This window comes from Capra hircus, chromosome 16 (genome assembly GCF_001704415.2).
Source record: "Capra hircus breed San Clemente chromosome 16, ASM170441v1, whole genome shotgun sequence".
In the NCBI taxonomy this organism is placed as follows: Eukaryota; Metazoa; Chordata; class Mammalia; order Artiodactyla; family Bovidae; genus Capra; species Capra hircus.
The window spans coordinates 31,187,680-31,208,252 of NC_030823.1; the positions used below are offsets into that span (position 1 = coordinate 31,187,680).

The 20,573-nt window shown below is 38.2% G+C and overlaps 1 protein-coding gene across 1 annotated transcript in view; it reads right to left on the bottom strand.

Annotated features, from left to right (window-relative positions):
- The window catches only part of C16H1orf101 (chromosome 16 C1orf101 homolog), a 150,172-nt gene that overhangs the window by 72,026 nt on the left and 57,573 nt on the right, over positions 1 to 20,573 (bottom strand). The window contains exon 10 of the mRNA XM_005690605.2: positions 5,492 to 5,984. Within this exon, the coding sequence (XP_005690662.2) occupies positions 5,492 to 5,984 (493 nt within the window). The remainder of the gene's footprint in view (positions 1 to 5,491; positions 5,985 to 20,573) is intronic.

Sequence of the window (20,573 nt, forward strand, 5' to 3'; positions counted from 1 at the left end):
ATCCCACCCTCTCCTTCTCCCACAGAGTCCAAAAGTCTGTTCTATACATCTGTGTCTCTTTTGCTGTCTTGTATACAGGGTTATCATTACCATTTTTCTAAATTATATGTGTTAGTATACTGTATTGGTATTTTTCTTTCTGGCTTACTTCACTCTGTATAATCGGCTCCAGTTTCATCCACTTCATTAGAACGGATTCAAATATATTCCTTTTAATGGCTGAGTAATACTCCACTGTGTATATGTACCACAGTTTTCTTATCCATTCGTCTGCTGATGGACATCTAGGTTGCTTCCATGACCTGGCTATTATAAACAGTGCTGTGATGAACATTGGGGTACACGTGTCTCTTTCAATTCTGGTTTCCTCGGTGTGTATGCCCAGCAGTGGGATTGCTGGGTCATATGGCAGTTCTATTTCCAGTTTTCTAGGGAATTGCCACACTGTTCTCCATAGTGGCTGTACTAGTTTGCATTCCCACCAACAGTGTAAGAGGGTTCCCTTTTCTCCACACCCTCTCCAGCATTTATTGCTTGAGGACTTTTGGATCACAACCATTCTGACTGGTGTGAAATGGTACCTCATTGTGGATTTGATTTGCATTTCTCTGATAATGAGTGATGCTGAGCATCTTTTCATGTGTTTGTTAGCCATCTGTATGTCTTCTTTGGAGAAATGTCTAGTTAGTTTTTTGGCCCATTTTTTGATTGGGTAGTTTATTTTTCTGGAATTGAGCTGCATAAGTTGCTTGTATATTTTTGAGATTAGTTGTTTGTCAGTTGTTTCATTTGCTATTATTTTCTCCCATTCTGAAGGCTGTCTTTTCACCTTGCCTATAGTTTCCTTTGTTGTGCAGAAGCTTTTAATTTTAATTAGGTCCCATTTGTTTATTTTTGCTTTTATTTCCAGTATTCTGGGAGGTGGATCATAGAGGATCGTGCTGTGATTTATGTCGGAGAGTGTTTTGCCTATGTTCTCCTCTAGGAGTTTTATAGTTTCTGGTCTTAAGTTTAGATCTTTAATCCATTTTGAGTTTATTTTTGTGTATGGTGTTAGAAAGTGTTCTAGTTTCATTCTTTTACAAGTGGTTGACCAGTTTTCCCAGCACCACTTGTTAAAGAGATTGTCTTTAATCCATTGCATATTCTTGCCTACTTTGTTGAAGATAAGGTGTCCATAGGTGCATGGATTTATCTCTGGGCTTTCTATTTTGTTCCATGGATCTATATTTCTGTCTTTGTGCCGGTACCATACTGTTTTGATGACTGTGGTTTTGTAGTAGAGCCTGAAGTCAGGCAGGTTGATTCCTCCAGTTCCATTCTTCTTTCTCAAGATTGCTTTGACTATTTGAGGTTTCTTGTATTTCCATACAAATTGTGAAATTATTTGTTCTGAGTTCAGTTCAGTCACTCAGTCATGTCCGACTCTCTGTGACCCCATGAATTGCAGCACGCCAGGCCTCCCTGTCCATCACCATCTCCCAGAGTTCACTCAGACTCACGTCCATTGAGTCAGTGATGCCATCCAGCCATCTCATCCTCTGTCGTCCCCTTATGCTCCTGCCCCCAATCCCTCCCAGCATCAGAGTCTTTTCCAATGAGTCAACTCTTCGCATGAGGTGGCCAAAGTACTGGAATTTCAGCTTTAGCATCATTCCTTCCAAAGAAATCCCAGGGTTGATCTCCTTCAGAATGGACTGGTTGGATCTCCTTGCAGTCCAAGGGACTCTCAAGAGTCTTCTCCAACACCACAGTTCAAAAGCATCAATTCTTCAGCGCTCAGCCTTCTTCACAGTACAACTCTCACATCCATACATGACCACAGGAAAAACCATCGCCTTGACTAGACGGATCTTAGTCGGCAAAGTAATGTCTCTGCTTTTGAATATACTATCTAGGTTGGTCATAACTTTTCTTCCAAGGAGTAAGCATCTTTTAATTTCATGGCTGCAATCACCATCTGCAGTGATTTTGGAGCCCAAAAAAATAAAGTCTCACACTGTTTCCACTGTTTCCCCATCTATTTCCCATGAAGTGATGGGACCGGATGCCATGATCTTAGCTTTCTGAATGCTGAGCTTTAGGCCAACTTTTTCACTCTCCTCTTTCACTTTCATCAAGAGGCTTTTTAGCTCCTCTTCACTTTCTGCCAGAAGGGTGGTGGCATCTGCATATCTGAGGTTATTGATATTTCTCCCGGCAATCTTGATTCCAGCTTCTGTTTCTCCCAGTCCAGCATTTCTCATGATGTACTCTGCCTATAAGTTGAATAAGCAGGGTGACAATATACAGCCTTGACGTACTCCTTTCCCTATTTGGATGCAGTCTGTTGTTCTATATCCAGTTCTAAGTGTTGCTTCCTGACCTGCATACAGATTTCTCAAGAGGCATGTCAGGTGGTCTGGTATTCCCATCTCTTTCAGAATTTTCCACAGTTTATTGCGATCCACACAGTCAAAGGACTTGGCATAGTCAATAAAGCAGAAATAGATGTCTTTCTGGAACTCTCTTGCTTTTTCCATTAGCTCTGTGAAAAATACCGCTGGTAGCTTGATAGGGATTACATTGAATCTGTAGATTGCTTTGGGAAGTATACTCATTTTCACTATATTGATTCTTCTGATCCATGAACATGGTATATTTCTCCATCTACTAGTGTCCCCTTTGATTTCTTTCACCAGTGTTTTATAGTTTTCTATATATAGGTCTTTAGTTTCTTTAGGTAGATATATTCCTAAGTACTTTATTCTTTTCGTTGCAATGGTGAATGGATTTGTTTCCTTAATTTCTTTTTCTACTTTCTTATTGTTAGTGTATAGGAATGCAAGGGATTTCTGTGTGTTGATTTTATATCCTGCAACTTTACTATATTCATTGATTAGCTCTAGTAATTTTCTGGTGGAGTCTTTAGGGTTTTCGATGTAGAGGATCATGTCATCTGCAAACAGTGAGAGTTTTACTTCTTCTTTTCCAATTTGGATTCCTTTTATTTCTGATTGCTCATTTATATGTTTATATCTTTCATATACAAAATTAAATTGCTATATAAATATGCAGTTGATTTTTTTATATTGATATTAACATACTGCAACCTGGTAAACACACTTATTAGCCCTGTAACTTAAAAAAAATAGATTTCATAATCTTTTCTATATTTAAAGGTGTTTGAATAAAGACAGTCTCCTTTTCAATACAGATTCTTTTTATTCACTTCTTAATTCATTGCACCTGCTAGAACTGTCAATACAATGTTGAATAGATGTGGTGTCGGCAAACATTCTCACCTTTTTCCTTATTTTAAGCAAGAAATGGAAGAAAGGAACAAAGGAGCAAATGGTGTTAATAAAAAATGAACTCCAAATGGTAAGTTTAACCAACAACAGCATTTTTACATCAAATCTGAGCAGAGTAAATAACAGTCTCTTACCATTGGACAATGTTAGCTTAAAGTTTCTCATAAATGTTCTGTGTTAGGTTGAGGAAGTTTTCTTTTATTCTTAATCTGCTGATTTTTTAAAATCAATTGTGTATACTACATTTTGTCAAATGCTTTTATATGTACCTATTGAGATGATCATATGGGTTTTAAAAATTATTTCCTAATAAGGTGAATTATGTTGATTGATTTTCTATTGCAAGTCACTCTTTTATTCCTAATATAAACCCACTTGGTCATGATGTATTTTCCTTTTTATATATTTTTAGATCTGGTTTACTAACACTTTGTTCATAGGTTTTAAATATTTGTTAGTAAGAGATATTGGTTTTCAGTTTTATATGCTTGTCATGTGTTATTCTTGGTTGTGGTATCACATAATGCTGGCCTTGCTGAATAAATCAGGAAGTATCCTCCTTGTTCAGTTTTCTGAAAGATTTTAGAAATTGTGGCATTTATTTTAAAAATATATCATAGAATTCACTGGTGAAATACTCTTGGCGTGAAGTTTTCTCTGTGGTAAGGTTTTTAAATAACAAATTCAATTTATTTAATTGATATGGGGGTGTAGCTGTTACATACATCATCTTAGGGAAGCTCTGGTAGCTTGCATAAATTTGTTTTAACTTTGTATTCAGAGTTGTTTGACTTGGCCCCATTCTGCAACAGGTTCACACCAGCCAAGAGGCCACCTGATCCATGCAGACAGCTACACAGAAACTCAGCCCTGTCCTCCAAGGGGTTGCAGAAGCCCCATATCTGCTGGGCCACACAACCAACCAAGCAGAAAGCCTACCCTGCTCTCCAGCGGGCACACAGCCACCACCCAAAGGGCAGCCTCACAGCCAGCTAGGCCAGGTGCCAGCCTCACTGATCAGCATGCCCATTAGTCAGCCCCACCATCCACATGAGGGGTACCACTAAAGAATATAGTTCTCATAACTGAAGGGGTGTGCTGCTGGGCCTCACAGACTGCCTCCTATGTAAAGCTACTTTTAAAAGTTCAGGAGACACAGCTGACCTATCTAACACATAGAAGTAAACAGTAAAGAACTGGGAAAATGAGGCAGATGATTATGTTCCAAATGAAGAAACAAGACAAAATCCCAGAAAAAGAATTTAGCAAAGTGGAGATAAGCAATATATCTGATAAAAAGATCAAGATAATGAACACAAAATGCTCAATGAATTTGGGAGAATGAATGAATATAGTAAGAATTTCAACAGAGTTAGAAAATATATAAAAAGAGCTAGAGCAAAGGAATATAAAAGCTAAAATGAAAAACATCGTAGAAGGTATTGACAATAAGATTAGATGATACAGAGAAATTAATCAGTGGTCAGGAAGACAGAGTAGTGAAAACCATCTCCCTTTGGGACCATATCAATGCAACATTATACTAACATTTGCATTATTAGGGAGAAGATAAAAGAAAGGAGAAGAGAGAAAGAAAGGGACAGAGAATTTATTTGAAGAAATAAGAGCTGAAAACTTCACTAACCTGAGAAAACAAACAGATATCCAGGTCCAGGAAGCACAGAGGGTTGCCAAACAAGATGAACACAGAGACAAAATATAATTAAAGTGACAAAAAAAAAAATTTAAAGATAAAGAGAGAATCTTAAGAGCAACAAGAGAAAAGCAACCAGTTATATATAGGGGAACTACCATAAGAGAATTATCTGACTTTTCAGGATAAACTCTACAGGCCAGAAGGAGTGGCACAATGTAAATAAAGAGATAAAAGAAAAAAACCTACAACCAAAAATAGCTGCTGCTGTTATTTAGTCGCTAAGTCACGTCCAACTCTTTTGCAACCCCACAGACTGTAGCCCACCAGGTTCCTCTGTCCATGGGATTTCTCAGACAAGAATACTAGAGTGGGTTGCCATTTCCTTCTCCAGGGGATCTTCCCGACCCAGGGATTGAACCCGCATCTCCTGCATTGGCAGGCAAATTCTTTACCTCTAGGCCACCTGGGAAGATTAAACAGTTCAGTAAATACATCTAAATGTGCAGGTGTAATATACATATATATGTAATCTTTTACTAACCTTTAAAAAATAGTTGATCCAACACCACTTTCTTGATGTAATGCCAATAATTCCACCATCAGGAAGATTTGCATTGCTTCCCAGTCTTGTAAATGTATCATAATTTTTTAAGTAGAGAATACCATTTATTAAAAAAAATATTCCATCCTGTGATAGGATCACATCAGACACATTGTGTCTTTCATCTTCAGTCAGAATATTTGGAGGCACTCTGATTCTGGTCCAAGTAAGGAATGAATCATTTGTCTGAAAGGTCTCCATGTCAGCTACCACCACAACAAATGAAGGAACACAAGCAGCCCAATTTGCTATTAACTGACTACCCCGCGGTGAAGATATTGGTAAAAACCCAGGAATCTCAGGTATTGTCAACAAAGGAAAAGTCAGCAGGAAAAGACTATTTGCAACAAAGCAGTCTAGAAAAGCCGCTCGATTTCCTCTAACCTCTTTCAGCGCGTCATTTTCTGTCATTGGTACCGAGATATACCATTTCCTAAGAAGAGAAAAATAGAAAATATAAAAGTAAAATGCACCTCCTCCTTCTTCTCATCCATCTTGCATGGTGCTGACATTATCTTTTTAAAAAAATTTCTTATTCTTTTATTGGAGAATAATTGCTTTACAATGTTGTGGTGGCCTCTGCCATACATCAGTGCAAATCAGTCATAATTATATATATTATCCCTTCCTTCTTGAGCCTCCCTCCACCCCCCTCCCCCATTCCACCCCTCTAGGTCATCACAGAGCACCAGGTTGAGCTCCCTGTGTTATACAGGAGCTTCCCACTAGTTTTCTATTTTACATTTTACATATTTTATATATGATAGTGTATATACGTTAGTGCTGCTTTCTCAATTTGTCCTACCCTCTCAGTCCCCAGCTGTGTCCACCAGACCATTATCTACAATTGCATCTCCAATTCTTCTCTGTAAATAGTTTCATCAGTACTATTTTTCTAGATTCCATATATATGCATTAATATTTCTTTCTGACTTACTTCACTCTGTATAACAGGCTCTAGGTTCGTCCATATCATTTATCATCTTTTATAAAAATTTTTATTTTTATCAACATAAGTCGGGTAAAACAAAACAAATAATATTAAAACGCCACCATGGCCCCATTTCTCCTCATTCCTCACTTTAGTTACCAAAAGAAAACAGTTTTGATTTTTGCAGCTCTTTGTTCTGAAATGTCTCCATTATCTCAAATAAATATTCTTATACTGCTCTCTTAATATGTAATTTTGTTCATTATTGGCTTCTTATATGACACATGAAACTATTTCTGCCACATAGTATACCTACCTGTACATCTCTTTTTTCAAGTTAATATCATAGTGTTTAGCTAAATTTATAGTATTTACATTGTTATTTAATATATACATATTGTTAACTACTGAGAAAGTTATAATCAAGTTTTCCTATATGTATATTTACAATATTTCCCATAAAGTTAATAATTTCACTTTAAAAATGTGTTCAGTTTTCTAAGTTTTCCAGTAGGTAATTAAAATGGTGCTCCATAATATTTTCCTTGTGGTAAATGCAGAGGTAACCTAGTACTTGTTTCCTGAAATTTTCTTTCTTTATTCCCTGGGTTGAAGTCACCATTTACTGGGTCCAATGCTTTGATCTTTCTTGTTTTGTTAAAAACACATTTTTTAGTACCTCTTTGTTGAAGGGTGTGTGAACATAACATTTTTGAGATTCTGAATACCCCAAAATATCTTTATTTTACATTAACCAGCTAGATAATTTGGCTAGATAGAGACTTCAAAATTTTGAAGGCATTTTCTCCAGCCTTGTGTATTCAGTTTTACTAATGGGAAGTCAGATGACACATTGACTCTTATTATTTAAATGAGGTGCCTTTCTATAGGTTTTTAAAATCATCACCTTTTTTCTTCATATTATAAAATTTGACAGGGCTGGGTCTATCTTTTGAAGTGGACACACAAATGTATTTGTGAAAACAAGCACTCTGATATGTATCTTAAAACTCAGGAGAAATTCTAAGAATTTCTTAGCAGGGCAATTCAGGAGAGATCAGTTTATAGGATGTTCAGTAAACGCTTCTTGAGTTTCCTATTTCCTCAATGAATATACACTTGGTTGGTGGTGATGGCATTCTGCCCACTCAGAATGAGATCCTGCCAGGTGAAGGAAACCCCATGCTGGGGCAATTGAAGGGATGTCATCAAACTTCTATGCCCTAAACCATGGCACCATCAAACTTGATCCAATTATTGCTTTGGGCAAGCCACACCACTGACTCTAACATTGGTTTCAAGCACCAGTTGGTCTTTTCAAATCATCAGTATCATTTTGTTATTGTCCACTGACTATATAATAATCTCATATAAGCAGCCACAGAACAATTATGTATTGGTGACTATTTTGTTTGATTGGATAGTTGGTTATCTACAAGATCTAGGAAGGACCCAGGACTGAAGGCTTGGCCAAGCATACTGAGCTTTTCAGTTTTCCATGTCTATCATTTTGCTTTCAAACCTTTGATTTTTTAAAAAAAATTGTGACTACATTTATACACGTTTCAAATTCCTTTCTTCTTTCTCATTTTATAGCATCTTAGTCACCTTTTATGTGTATAATATCGTCTCTTATTTCTGTGTACACAGTATATTTTTTTGTGAACTTTCTTTTGCTTCCTGCTGTGTGCTATGTCCTCTGAATTGAGTTGTTCTGTTTATTGATTTAAGTCTCTGAATCTGTTCAAAGCTTTCTGTAACTGGTGGTCCTTTAATATTTAAGGGAGAAGCAGAAACAAGTTGTGAGATACCTCTGAGGTATACCTCTTTTTCCTATTGTGCCTCACTCTGCTTCTCCCCTCCTGATTCCAAATTTAAGTTATCTTAAGTAGTTCAGTTTAGTTCAGTTCAGTTCAGTCGCTCAGTCATGTCCGACTCTTTGCGGTCCCATGAATTGCAGCACGCCAGGCCTCCCTGTTCATCACCATCTCCCAGAGTTCACTCAGACTCACGTCCATCGAGTCCGTGATGCCATCCAGCCATCTCATCCTCTGTCGTCCCCTTCTCCTCCTGCCCTCAATCCCTCCCAGCATCAGAGTCTTTTCCAATGAGTCAACTCTTTGCATGAGGTGGCCAAAGTACTGGAGTTTCAGCTTTAGCATCATTCCTTCCAAAGAAATCCCAGGGCTGATCTCTTTCAGAATGGACAGGTTGGATCTCCTTGCAGTCCAAGGGACTCTCAAGAGTCTTCTCCAACACCACAGTTCAAAAGCATCAATTCTTCAGCACTCAGCCTTCTTCACAGTCCAACTCTCACATCCATACATGACCACAGGAAAAACCATAGCCTTGACTAGACGGACCTTAGTCAGCAAAGTAATGTCTCTGCTTTTGAATATACTATCTAGGTTGGTTATATCTTTTCTTCCAAGGAGTAAGCATCTTTTAATTTCATGGCTGCAATCACCATCTGCAGTGATTTTGGAGCCCCAAAAAATAAAGTCTGACCCTGTTTCCACTGTTTCCCCATCTATTTCCCATGAAGTGATGGGACTGGATGCCATGATCTTCGTTTTCTGAATGGTGAGCTTTAAGCCAACTTTTTCACTCTCCTCTTTCACTTTCATCAAGAGGCTTTTTAGCTCCTCTTCACTTTCTGCCATAAGGGTGGTGTCATCTGCATATCTGAGGTTATTGATATTTCTCCCAGCAATCTTGATTCCAGCTTCTGTTTCTCCCAGTCCAGCATGTCTCATGATGTACTCTGCATAGAAGTTAAATAAGCAGGGTGACAATATACAGCCTTGACGTACTCCTTTTCCTATTTGGAACCAGTCTGTTGTTCCATGTCCAGTTCTAACTGTTGCTTCCTGACCTGCATATAGATTTCTCAAGAGGCATGTCAGGTGGTCTGGTATTCCCATCTTTCAGAATTTTCCACAGTTTATTGTGATCCACACAGTCAAAGGCTTTGGCATAGTCAATAAAGCAGAAATAGATGTTTTTCTGGAACTCTCTTGCTTTTTCCATGATCCAGCGGATGTTGGCAATTTGATCTCTGGTTCCTCTGCCTTTTCTAAAACCAGCTTGAACATCAGGGAGTTCACAATTCACATATTGCTGAAGCCTGGCTTGGAGAATTTTGAGCATTACTTTATTAGCATGTGAGATGAGTGCAACTGTGCGGTAGTTTGAGCATTCTTTGGCATTGCCTTTCTTTGGAATTGGAATGAAAACTGACCTTTTCCAGTCCTGTGGCCACTGCTGAGTTTTCCAATATGCTGGCATATTGAGTGCAGCACTTTCACAGCATCGTCTTTCAGGATTTGAAATAGCTCAACTGGAATTCCATCATCTCCACTCCACTAGCTTTGTTCGTAGTGATGCTTTCTAAGGCCCACTTGACTTCACTTTCCAAGATGTCTGGCTCTAGATTAGTGATCACATCATCATGATTATCTGGGTCGTGAAGATCTTTTTTGTACAGTTCTTCTGTGTATTCTTGCCACCTCTTCTTAATATATTCTGCTTTTGTTAGGTCCAGACCATTTCTGTCCTTTATCGAGCCCATCTTTGCATGAAATGTTCCCTTGGTATCTCTAATTTTCTTGAAGAGATCTCCAGTCTTTCCCATTCTGTTGTTTTCCTCTATTTCTTTGCATTGATCCCTGAAGAAGGCTTTCTTATCTCTTCTTGCTATTCTTTGGAACTCTGCATTCAGATGCTTATATCTTTCCTTTTCTCCTTGGCTTTTCGCCTCTCTTCTTTTCACAGCTATTTGTAAGGCCTCCCCAGACAGCCATTTTGCTTTTTTGCATTTCTTTTCCATGGGGATGGTCTTGATCCCTGTCTCCTGTACAATGTCACGAACCTCAGTCCATAGTTCATCAGGCTCTCTATCTATCAGATCTAGGCCCTTAAATCTATTTCTCACTTCCACTGTATAATCGTAAGGGATTTGATTTAGGTCATACCTGAATGGTCTAGCAATTTCCCCTTTCTTCAATTTAAGTCTGAATTTGGTAATGAAGAGTTCATGATCTGAGCCACAGTCAGCTCCTGGTCTTGTTTTTGTTGACTGTATAGAGCTTCTCCATCTTTGGCTGCATAGAATATAATCAATCTGATTTCGGTGTTGACCATCTGGTGATGTCCATGTGTAGAGTCTTCTCTTGTGTTGTTGGAAGAAGGTGTTTGCTATGACCAGTGCATTTTCTTAGCAAAACTCTTAAGTAGCTATAATTTGTTAATTCAAATGCTTTCAGGAGGAGATATGCTAGGTTTCCATATTCAGGAAGCATGATTGCAGGTACCCTCAGTTCAGTTCAGTTCAGTTGCTCAGTCGTGTCCAACTCTTTGCGACCCCATGAATCACAGCACGCCAGGCCTCCCTGTCCATCTCCAACTCCTGGAGTTCACTCAGACTCAAGTCCATCGAGTCAGTGATGCCATCCAGCCATCTCATCCTCTGTCGTCCCCCTCTCCTCCTGCCCCTAGGGAATTTCTATTCAGAATTCCCTTCTGCAAGCTCTCAATTAGCAGAATTTCTGTGCTCTATGAATTCAGTTACCAGTTTCTCTCTCTGCTTTGTATTTCCTGTGCTTGCTTAAAAACTACTTAGAAAATTCGGTGGCCCATACATTATCTTCAGGAAAAAGTTCAAACTATTCCAGTACTTTAATGGAATCTTAACTTTTCCCCCTATTCAGTTTCACATGCCATATTATATTTCAGGTGTTCTTATTCAGTCTCAGTTGTGCCCAACTTTTTGCTACTCCGTTGACTGCAGCATGGCAGGCTTCCCTGTCTTTCACCATCTCTTGGAGTTTTCTCAAACTCATGTCCATCGAGTTGGTGATGCCATCCAACCAGCTCGTCCTTTGTCATCCCCTTCTCTTCCTGCCTTCAATCTTTCCCAGCATCAGGGTCTGTTCCAATGAGTCAGCTCTTCATATCGGGTGGCCAAAGTATTGGAGCTTCAGCTTCAGTATCAGTGCTTCCAATAAATATTCAGGGTTGATTCCCTTTAGAATGGATTGGATTGACCTCCTTGCAGTCCAAGGGACTCTCAAGAGTCTTCTCCAACACCACAGTTCAAAAGCATCAATTCTTTGGTTCTCAGCCTTCTTTATGGTCCAATTCTCACATCCATGCATGACTACTGGAAAAACCATAACTTTGCCTAGATGGACCTTTGTTGGCAAAATAATGTCTCTGCTTTTTAAGACATTATGTGAGTTTATCATAGGTTTTCTTCCTAGGAGAAAGCGTCTTTTAATTTCATGGCTGCAGTCACAATCTGCAGTGATTTTTGAATCCAAGAAAATAAAGTCTGTCATTGTTTCATTGTTTCCCCGTCTGTTTGCCATGAAGTGATGAGACCAGATGCCATGATCTTTGTTTTTTTAATGCTGAGTTTTAAGCCAACTTTTTCACTCTCCTCTTTTACTTTCATCACGAGATTCTTTTTCTTTGCTTTCTGTCATAAGGGTGGTGTCATCTGCATATCTGAGGTTATTGCTATTTCTCCTGGCAATCTTGATTCCCACTTGTGCTTCATCCAGCATGGCATTTCACATGATGTGCTCTGCATATATTAAATAAACAGGGTGACAATATATAGCCTTGACGTACTTCTTTCTCAATTTGGAACCAGTCCGTTGTTCCATGTCCAGTTCTAACTGTTGCTTCCAGACCTGCATACAGGTTTCTCAAGAGGCAGATCAGGTGGTCTGGTATTCCTATCTCTTGAAGAATTTTCCAGTTTATTGTGATCCACACAGTGAAAGGCTCTGGCATAGTCAATAAAGCAGAAGCAGGTGTTTTTCTAAAATTCTCTTGTTGTGGATGTTGGCAACTTGATGTTGGTTCCTCTGCCTTTTCTAAAGCCGGCTGGAACATCTGGAAGTTCTCGGTTCACATACTGTTGAAGCCTGTCTTGGAGAATTTTGAGCATCACTTCGTTAGTGTGTGAAATGAGTGCAATTGTGTGGTAGTTTGAGCATCCTTTGGTGTTGCCTCTCTTTGGATTGGAATGAAAACAGACCTTTTCCAGTTCTGTGGCCATTGCTGAATTTTCCAAATTTGCTGGCATATTGAGCGCAGCACTATCACAGCATCATCTTTTAGGATTTGAAATAGCTCAACTGGAATTCCATCACCTCCATTAGCTTGTTTGTAGTGATGCTAAGGCCCCCTTGACCTCTTACTACAAAATGTCTGGCTCTAGGTGAGCAATCACACCACCATGGCTATCTGCATCATTAAGATCTTTTTTGTATAGTTCTGTGTATTCTTTCCACCTCTTCTGCTTGTGTTAGGTCCATACCATTTTTATCCTTTACTGTGCCCATCTTTCCATGAAATATTCCCTTTGTATCTCTGATTTTCTTGACGAGATCTCTAGTCTTTCCCCATTCTGTTTTTTTTATCCCCCACCCCCGCCCCCGCTCTGTTTCTTTGCACTGTTCACTTAGGAAGGCTTTTTGTCTCTCCTTGCTATTCTGTGAACTCTGTATTCAGATGGGTTTATCTTTCCTTTTCTCCTTTGCTTTTCATTTCTCTTCTTTTCTCAGCTATCTGTAAGGCCTCCTCAGACTACCATTTTGCCTTTTTGCATTCCTTTTTCTTGGGGATGGTCTTGATCACCACCTCTGGTACAATATTATGAACTTCCATCCATAGTTCTTCAGGTACTCTATCAAATCTAATCCCTGGAATCTATTTGTCATTTCCACTCTATAATCATAAGGGATTTGATTTAGGTCATATCTAAATGGTCTAGTGGTTTTCCCTACTTTCTTCAGTTTAAGTCTGAATTTGGCAATTAGGAGTTCATAATCTGAGCCACAGTCAGCTCCTGGTCTTGTTTTTGCTGACTGTATAGAGCTTCTTCCTCTCTGGCTGCAAGGAATGTAATCAATCTGATTTCAGTGTTGACCATCTGGTGATGTTCACGTGCAGAGTCAGCTCTCATGTTGTTGGAAGAGGGTGTTTGCTCTGACTAGTGTGTTCTCTTGGCAAAACTCTGTTAGCCTTTTCCCTGATTCATTTTGTACTCCATGGCCAAACTAGCCTGTTACTCCAGGTATCTCTTGACTTCTTACTTTTGCATTCCAATCCCCTGTGATGAAAAATACATCTTTTTTTGCTGTTAGTTCTAGAAGGTCCTGTAGGTCTTCATAGAACTGTTCAGCTTCTTTGGCATTAGTGGTTGGGGCATAGACTTGGATTACTGTGATACTGAATGGTTTGCCTTGGAAATGAACCGAGATCATTCTGTCGTTTTTGAGACTTTGTTGACATGGGGGCTACTCCGTTTCTTCTAAGGGATTGTTGCCCATTCCAGTCCATTTTAGTTCACCGATTTCTAAAATAATGTTCATTCTTGCCATTTCCTGTTTGACCACTTCCAATTTACCTTGATTCATGGACCTAACATTCCAGGGATCTATGCAATACTGTTCTTTACAGGATTGGACTTTACTTTTACCACCAGACACATCCACAACTGGACATTTTTTCCACTTTGACTCAGACTTTTCATTCATTCTGGAGCTATTTCTCCACTCTTCTCCACAAGCATTTTGGACAGCTTCCGACCTGGGGAGTTCATCTCTCAGTGTCACATCTTTCTGCATTTTTATACTGTGCATGGGGTTCTTAAGGCAAGAATGTAGAAGTCGTTTGCCATTCCTTTTTCCTTCAATATTATGCTTGTGAAATACATTCATGTTGATTTGTGTTGCTGTGTTTATTTCTCTCACAGCTGTATAATGTATTATTTCTATAGTGTAATTATGCAAGAGAATGTTTATCCATTCCTCTATGAAAGGAAATTAGAGTTTCAAATTTTTTCCTTTCAGAAAAATGCTGCTACAGATATACCTTCACATATCTCTTGATTCACCTGTGCATGGGTTTCTCTAAGGTAACCACAGGTTGTTGAATTGCTCAAGATATATGCATCTTCAACTTTGTCTGACAATGTAAAAATATCTTTCAAATTGCTTGTGCCAATTTATACTTCTGCTAGCAATATATGTAAGTGTTCCCATTGTTGCACATTGCTATGGTGTGAATGTTTGCGTTTGCTCAGTATTCATATATTGAAATCTTAATGCCCAATATGATGGTAATAGTGAGGCCTTCGGAGAAGGTGATGGCACCCCACTCCAGTACTCTTGCCTGGAAAATCCCATGGACAGAGGAGCCTGGTAGGCTGCAGTCTATGGGGTCGCAAAGCGTCGGACGCGACTGAGCGACTTCCCTTTCACTTTTCACTTTCGTGCATTGGAGAAGGAAATGGCAACCCACTCCGGTGTTCTTGCCTAGAGAATCCCAAAGCCTGGTGGGCTGCCGTCTATGGGGTCGCAGAGTCGGACATGACTGAAGTGACTTAGCAGCAGCAGCAGCAGTGAGGCCTTAGAGAGGTAATTCATGAGGGTAGAGCTCTCATAAGTGGGATTAATGCCCTTGTAAAAGAACCCCAAGAGAGCTCCCCAGCCTGTTCTGCCATGTGAGGATACAGTGCGAATTCTGACACCCAAAAGAGGGCCTTCAATCAACCATATTGGCACCCTGATTTCAGATTTCCAGCCTCCAGAACAGTGAAAAATAAGCTTCTGTTGTTATAAAGTCACCCAGCTTGTGGTATTTTGTTACAGAAGCCTGAATAGACTGACATGTTTTCATTAATAACATTATAAAATGTTAACATATTTATCAGTCTCTGTGTATAAAATGATCCTCTTTGGGCTATTAATATTTTTCTCTAATTATCAATAAAGTCAAACATCATTTCATGTACCTATTAATGAGTGTTTATCAAATCTTTGATTTTATAATGAGATACTTTTATTAATTATAGAAATTATTTTCTATGCTGAGGCAATAAAAGTATTATCCCATCTCTTTCTAAAAGTTCTCAGCTTACCCTTTCATATGTATGTCTTCTGAAGTTGTTTTATTATTATCATAATTATTATTAATCTGAGATTATTTTAATGTATGATATGAGGTAAGTACTAAGCTGCCCTGATAGCTCAGTTGGAAAAGAATCCACTTGCAATGAAGAGACCCTGGTTCAAGTCCTGGGTCAGGAAGATCCTCTGGAGAAGGGATAGGCTACCCACTCCAGTGGTCTTGGGCTTCCCTTGTGGCTCAGTTGGTAAAGAATCCACCTGCAATGTGGGAGACTTGGGTTCAATCCCTGGGTTGGGAAGATCCCCTGGAGAAGGGAAAGGCTACCTACTCCAGTATTCTGGCCAGGAGAATTCCATGGACTAAGTCCATGGGGTCTCAAAGAGTCAGACACGGGTAAGTGACTTTCACTTTCACTTTCATTAGGTAAGTAATATATGATATGAGGTAAAAATAAAGCTTCATTCTGTCCCTATTGAGATTACATGCAGTTTTCTCCTTTAATCTATTAATGTAATAAATTATGTTAAAACATTTAAAATATCATAGCAAGCTTGCACTTCTGGTATAAACCAACTTGATTATATGTCATTTCTCTTTTCGTATATTATTGGATTTATTTTGCTAGTATTTTATTCAGAATTTTGCATCTAGGTTCATAAATGACATCAGCATGTAAGTCTTCTTTCTCATATATACCTTGCCCGAATTGGTATATGCAAACTTGATAACTTCATTTTGCAAATTAGGATGGAAATTTTCTGTGCTAGTGCTCTCTCACCCTCCTTAAAGATTGTTAAATACTGATTAAGTTTCTTCATAGTTAAAATATTGCTCAACTCCTGTATTTCCTTTAGAGTCATGTTTGAAAAACTATTTTCTAGAATGTTTTTTCTTTAAGTTTTCAGACGTATTGGTCTATAATTGTTTATGTATCTGTTCCATCACTAATCTTTTTTCCTTTTTAAGAATGTAGATTAGTCTTTCCACATTTTTTCACATTTCTGGTTCATATAAACCCTTTTATCTCAACTCAATGCCACCTCTAAGATGGTATCTAAATATATTTCTCTCTGTATTATAATTTAGTATAGTTTTTCATAGTTCTTGATACAATATGTTATTTACATATTTACTTGTTAATTATCCATTTCCTAAGTTAGAATAATTTGAATTCTTGAATTCCCAATTAAAATTTGAATATAGAAGGTAGGGACCTTGACTGTACCCCTAGTCTCTAACAGTAGCTTGATTAGTAGATGTACAACAAACATTTGCTGAATTAATTGTGAAAAACAACCAATATACATGTCGCCAAAAAACTAAGTTAAATCTATACTTGTTCTGTATTAGTTACCATAAAGTTGAATTTCTTTTTTAATTAGCTTGCCATATAACTTATTTTATTTTATTAAAGTACAGTTGACATACAATATTATGTTTATTTCAGGTGTACAACATAGTGATTTGACAATCAAAGTAATAACACAGTGATCATCATGATAAATTTAGTAATCATTTGTTACCACACAAAATTATTACAGTATTATTGCTATATTCCTATACTGTATATTATATCCCTGTGAATTATTATTATCCTTGTGTAATTACAGGTTTGTACCTCTTAATTCCCTTCACTTATTTCAGCCACCAGTTTGTTCTCTGTAACTACATCTGTTTCTATTTTACTTTGTTTGACTTTTAGATTTTACATACAAGTGAGGTCATACAGTATTTTTCTTTCTTTGTCTGACCTACTTCATTTACCATAATACTCTCTAGGTCCATTCATGTTGTAAATAGCAGGATTTCATTATTTTTTATGCCTGAGTAATAGTTCACTGTGTCTGTGTGTGTATCCCATCTTTATTGGTTCATCTACTGATGGATATTTAGGTTGCTTCCGTATCTTGGCTATTGTAAATAATGCTGCAGTGAACACATCTATCTTTTCAATTTAGTGTTTTTATTTTCTTAGGGCAAATATCCAGAAGTGGAATTGCTAGATCATATGGTAGTTCTTTGGAGAAGGAAATGGCAACCCACTCCAGCGTTCTTGCCTGGAGAATCCCAGGGACGGGGGAGCCTGGTGGGCTGCCGTCTATGGGGTCGCACAGAGTCGGACACGACTGAAGTGCCTTAGCAGCAGCAGCAGCAGCATGGTAGTTCTATTTTTAATTTCTTGAGGCAGTTCTTCCATAGTGGCTATGCCAATTAACATTCCCACCAAGAGTGCGTGTTGTTTAGTTGCTCGGTAGTATCCGACTCTTTGTGACGCCATGGACTGCAGCACACCAGGCTTCCCTGTCTTTTACTCTTTCCTGGAGTTTGCTCAGACTCATGTCCATTAAGTCCATGATGCCATCCAACCATCTCATCCTCTGTTGCCCCCCTCTCCTCTATCATTCCCAGCATCACAGTGTTCTCCAGTGAGTCGGTTCTTCACATCGGGTGGCCAAAGTATTGGAGCTTCAACTTCAGTATCAGTCCTTCCAATGAATATTCAGTGTTGATTTCCCTTAGAATTGACTGGTCTGATCTCCTTCCTGTCCAAGGGACTCTCAAGAGTCTCAAGTGTCTTCTCCAGCACCACAGTTCCAAAGCACCAATTCTCCGCCCAAACTTCAACTCTCATACCCATAAATAACTACTGGGGTCATGTACTACATGGAGTGTACTACATATATTTATTATATGCAGTGTGTCAGGGTTCCCTTTTCTCCATATCCTTGCCAACATTTGTTATTTTGTTATCTTTTTGATCATCAAAAAGATGGTATCTCACTGTGGTTTTGATTTGTATTTCCCTGAGTATTAGTCATATTGAGCATCTTTTTATATGTCTATTGGTCATTTATATGCATTCTTTGGAGAAATGTCTTTTCACATCATCTTCCCATCTTTAAATTGGATTTTACTTGACATTGATTTGTATGACTTCTTTATACAATCTAGATATTATTGATTATTTGCTTTTCTGTGCAAAGGGTTATCCCATCTAGATATTAGCTTATTAGACAAAACATTTGCTAATATTCTCTCCAATCAGGAGTTTGCTTTTCCATTTTACTGATGGTGTCCTTCTCTGTGCGATAGTGTTTTAGTTTGGCAATTACCTACTGGTCAAGTGGTTAAGTGGTTAGGACTTGGTGCTTTCACTGTTATAGGCCCAGATTCAATCCCTGGTTGGGGAAACTAAGATCCTATAAATTGGGTGGCATGCCTCTTCCCTCTCTGGCCAAAAAAAAAAAAAAAAAAAAAGCTTTTGATGCAGTCCATTTGTTTATATTTGCTTTTGTTGTCCTTGCCTGAGACCAAACCAGAAAAACACTATCAATACCAACATCAAAGAGCACAGAGATTGCGTTTTCTTCTAGGAGTTTCATCACTCCAGAGGTTATACTTCAGTCTTTAATCCATTCTGAGTTTATTTTTATATAGGGTGTAAGAAATTGGCCCAGTTTTATTCTTTTCTCCATTGTATATTCTTGTCTCCTTCACTGTAGATTAATTGACCATATAAATGTGGGTATATTCCTGGGTTCTCTATTCTGTTCCATTGACCTATGTGTCTATTTTTGCACCAGTATCATACTTTTAAATGACTATAACTATGAAATTAGTTACTATAATGCTGTTGTATAGTTTCAATTAGATTGTGATTCTTCCAGCTATGTTCTTCTTTTTCAAGGTTGCTTTAATATTCAGGATCTTTTGTATTTTCATACATGTTGTAGGATTATTTTAGCTCTGTAAAAAATGCCATTAGTATTTTGATAGGAATTGCACTGAATCTGTAGATTGATTTGGGTAGTATGGGCATATAACAATATTAGTTTTTCCAGTTTATGAGCAAGTAATATGTTCCATTTATTTGTGTCTTCTTCAGTTTCCTTTATTAGTGTCTTATACTTTTCAGAATACAGGTTTTTAACCTCCTTGGTTAAATTTATTCCTATGTATTTTATTCTTTTTGATGCAATTGTAAGTGGGATTATTTTCTTAATTTCTCTCTGTCATAGTTTTGTTACTAGCATATAGAAATGCAACAGATTTCTATATGCTAATTTTATTTTCTGCAACTTTACTTTTTTTTTTTTAAGTTCTAATAGTATTTTGGTAGGATCAATAGGATTTTTAATATATAATACCATGTCATCTGAAAACAGTTTTACTTTTTCCTTTCCAATATGGATTCATTTATTTATTTTTTAATGTTTGATTGCTGTGGATGAAAATTTTTATACTATGTTGCCGGGGTCCAGCCCTGGTGGATCCAGGGAATTCAAAGTATGGATGGCGTTGGCGTGAGAGAGACTTATTTATTTATTGACATAAGATTAGATTAAGAAACATCAGTGTAGTAGGAAAATTAAGTGGAAGAAGAGGGCTGAATAGCTTGGATTACGCGGAAGACCAATGAAATTCCAGACAAGGAATTTGCACCATCTACGTTGGGCCACCAGCGCTCGCTTGAATATCTAAGGGTGCCTCGCCTTAGGCTCCCTTTTGCGCGGGACTTAACAGCCAGGGCAAGTAAGTAGACTTGGCGAGCCGCCGCGCCCCAGATGGAAATTCAGCCTGAAATTAAAGTAAAGAGCAGAGGGAGGGAAAGGGAGAGAAGAAGAGAGAGAGAGACACGGGGGGAGCCAGATTCCCAAGAAACCAGGCCAAGAGACTAGTCCGAGAAACTGGTCCAATCCTTTATTGTTCAGAAGGCCTTTTATACTTTTGATAAAACATGGAGATCAATGGGTAACACAAAGTTATGCAGCATTAGCAGTCCAGACTCTTATCAAAACCAGGCTTTTCTCTCTGCATACCTAATTGTATACACAAGTCTTAGGTAATTTACATCATCTTCCAGCCAAAAGGGCCAATTAACATTTTACAGCCTTTTTTCTGATAAGGGTTTGTCAACCAGAAGACTTATTTGATCTTACCAAGGTCTGGTGCCACTCTCAGAAAGCACTAAATAAAGTTACATTCTTACATAGCAAGGATACAAGAGGAGTGCAGTGATATATAACAAAGAGAAAAGCAATTAACTCAAAAGTCTAGTGTCGCTAACATCAAAACTACTATATATCCTTTTCCATATCCCGTATACATTGATTAACATCCTCCCAGGTGCCTAAAAGATAAAAGAATATGGAGGCCTGGCGGCAA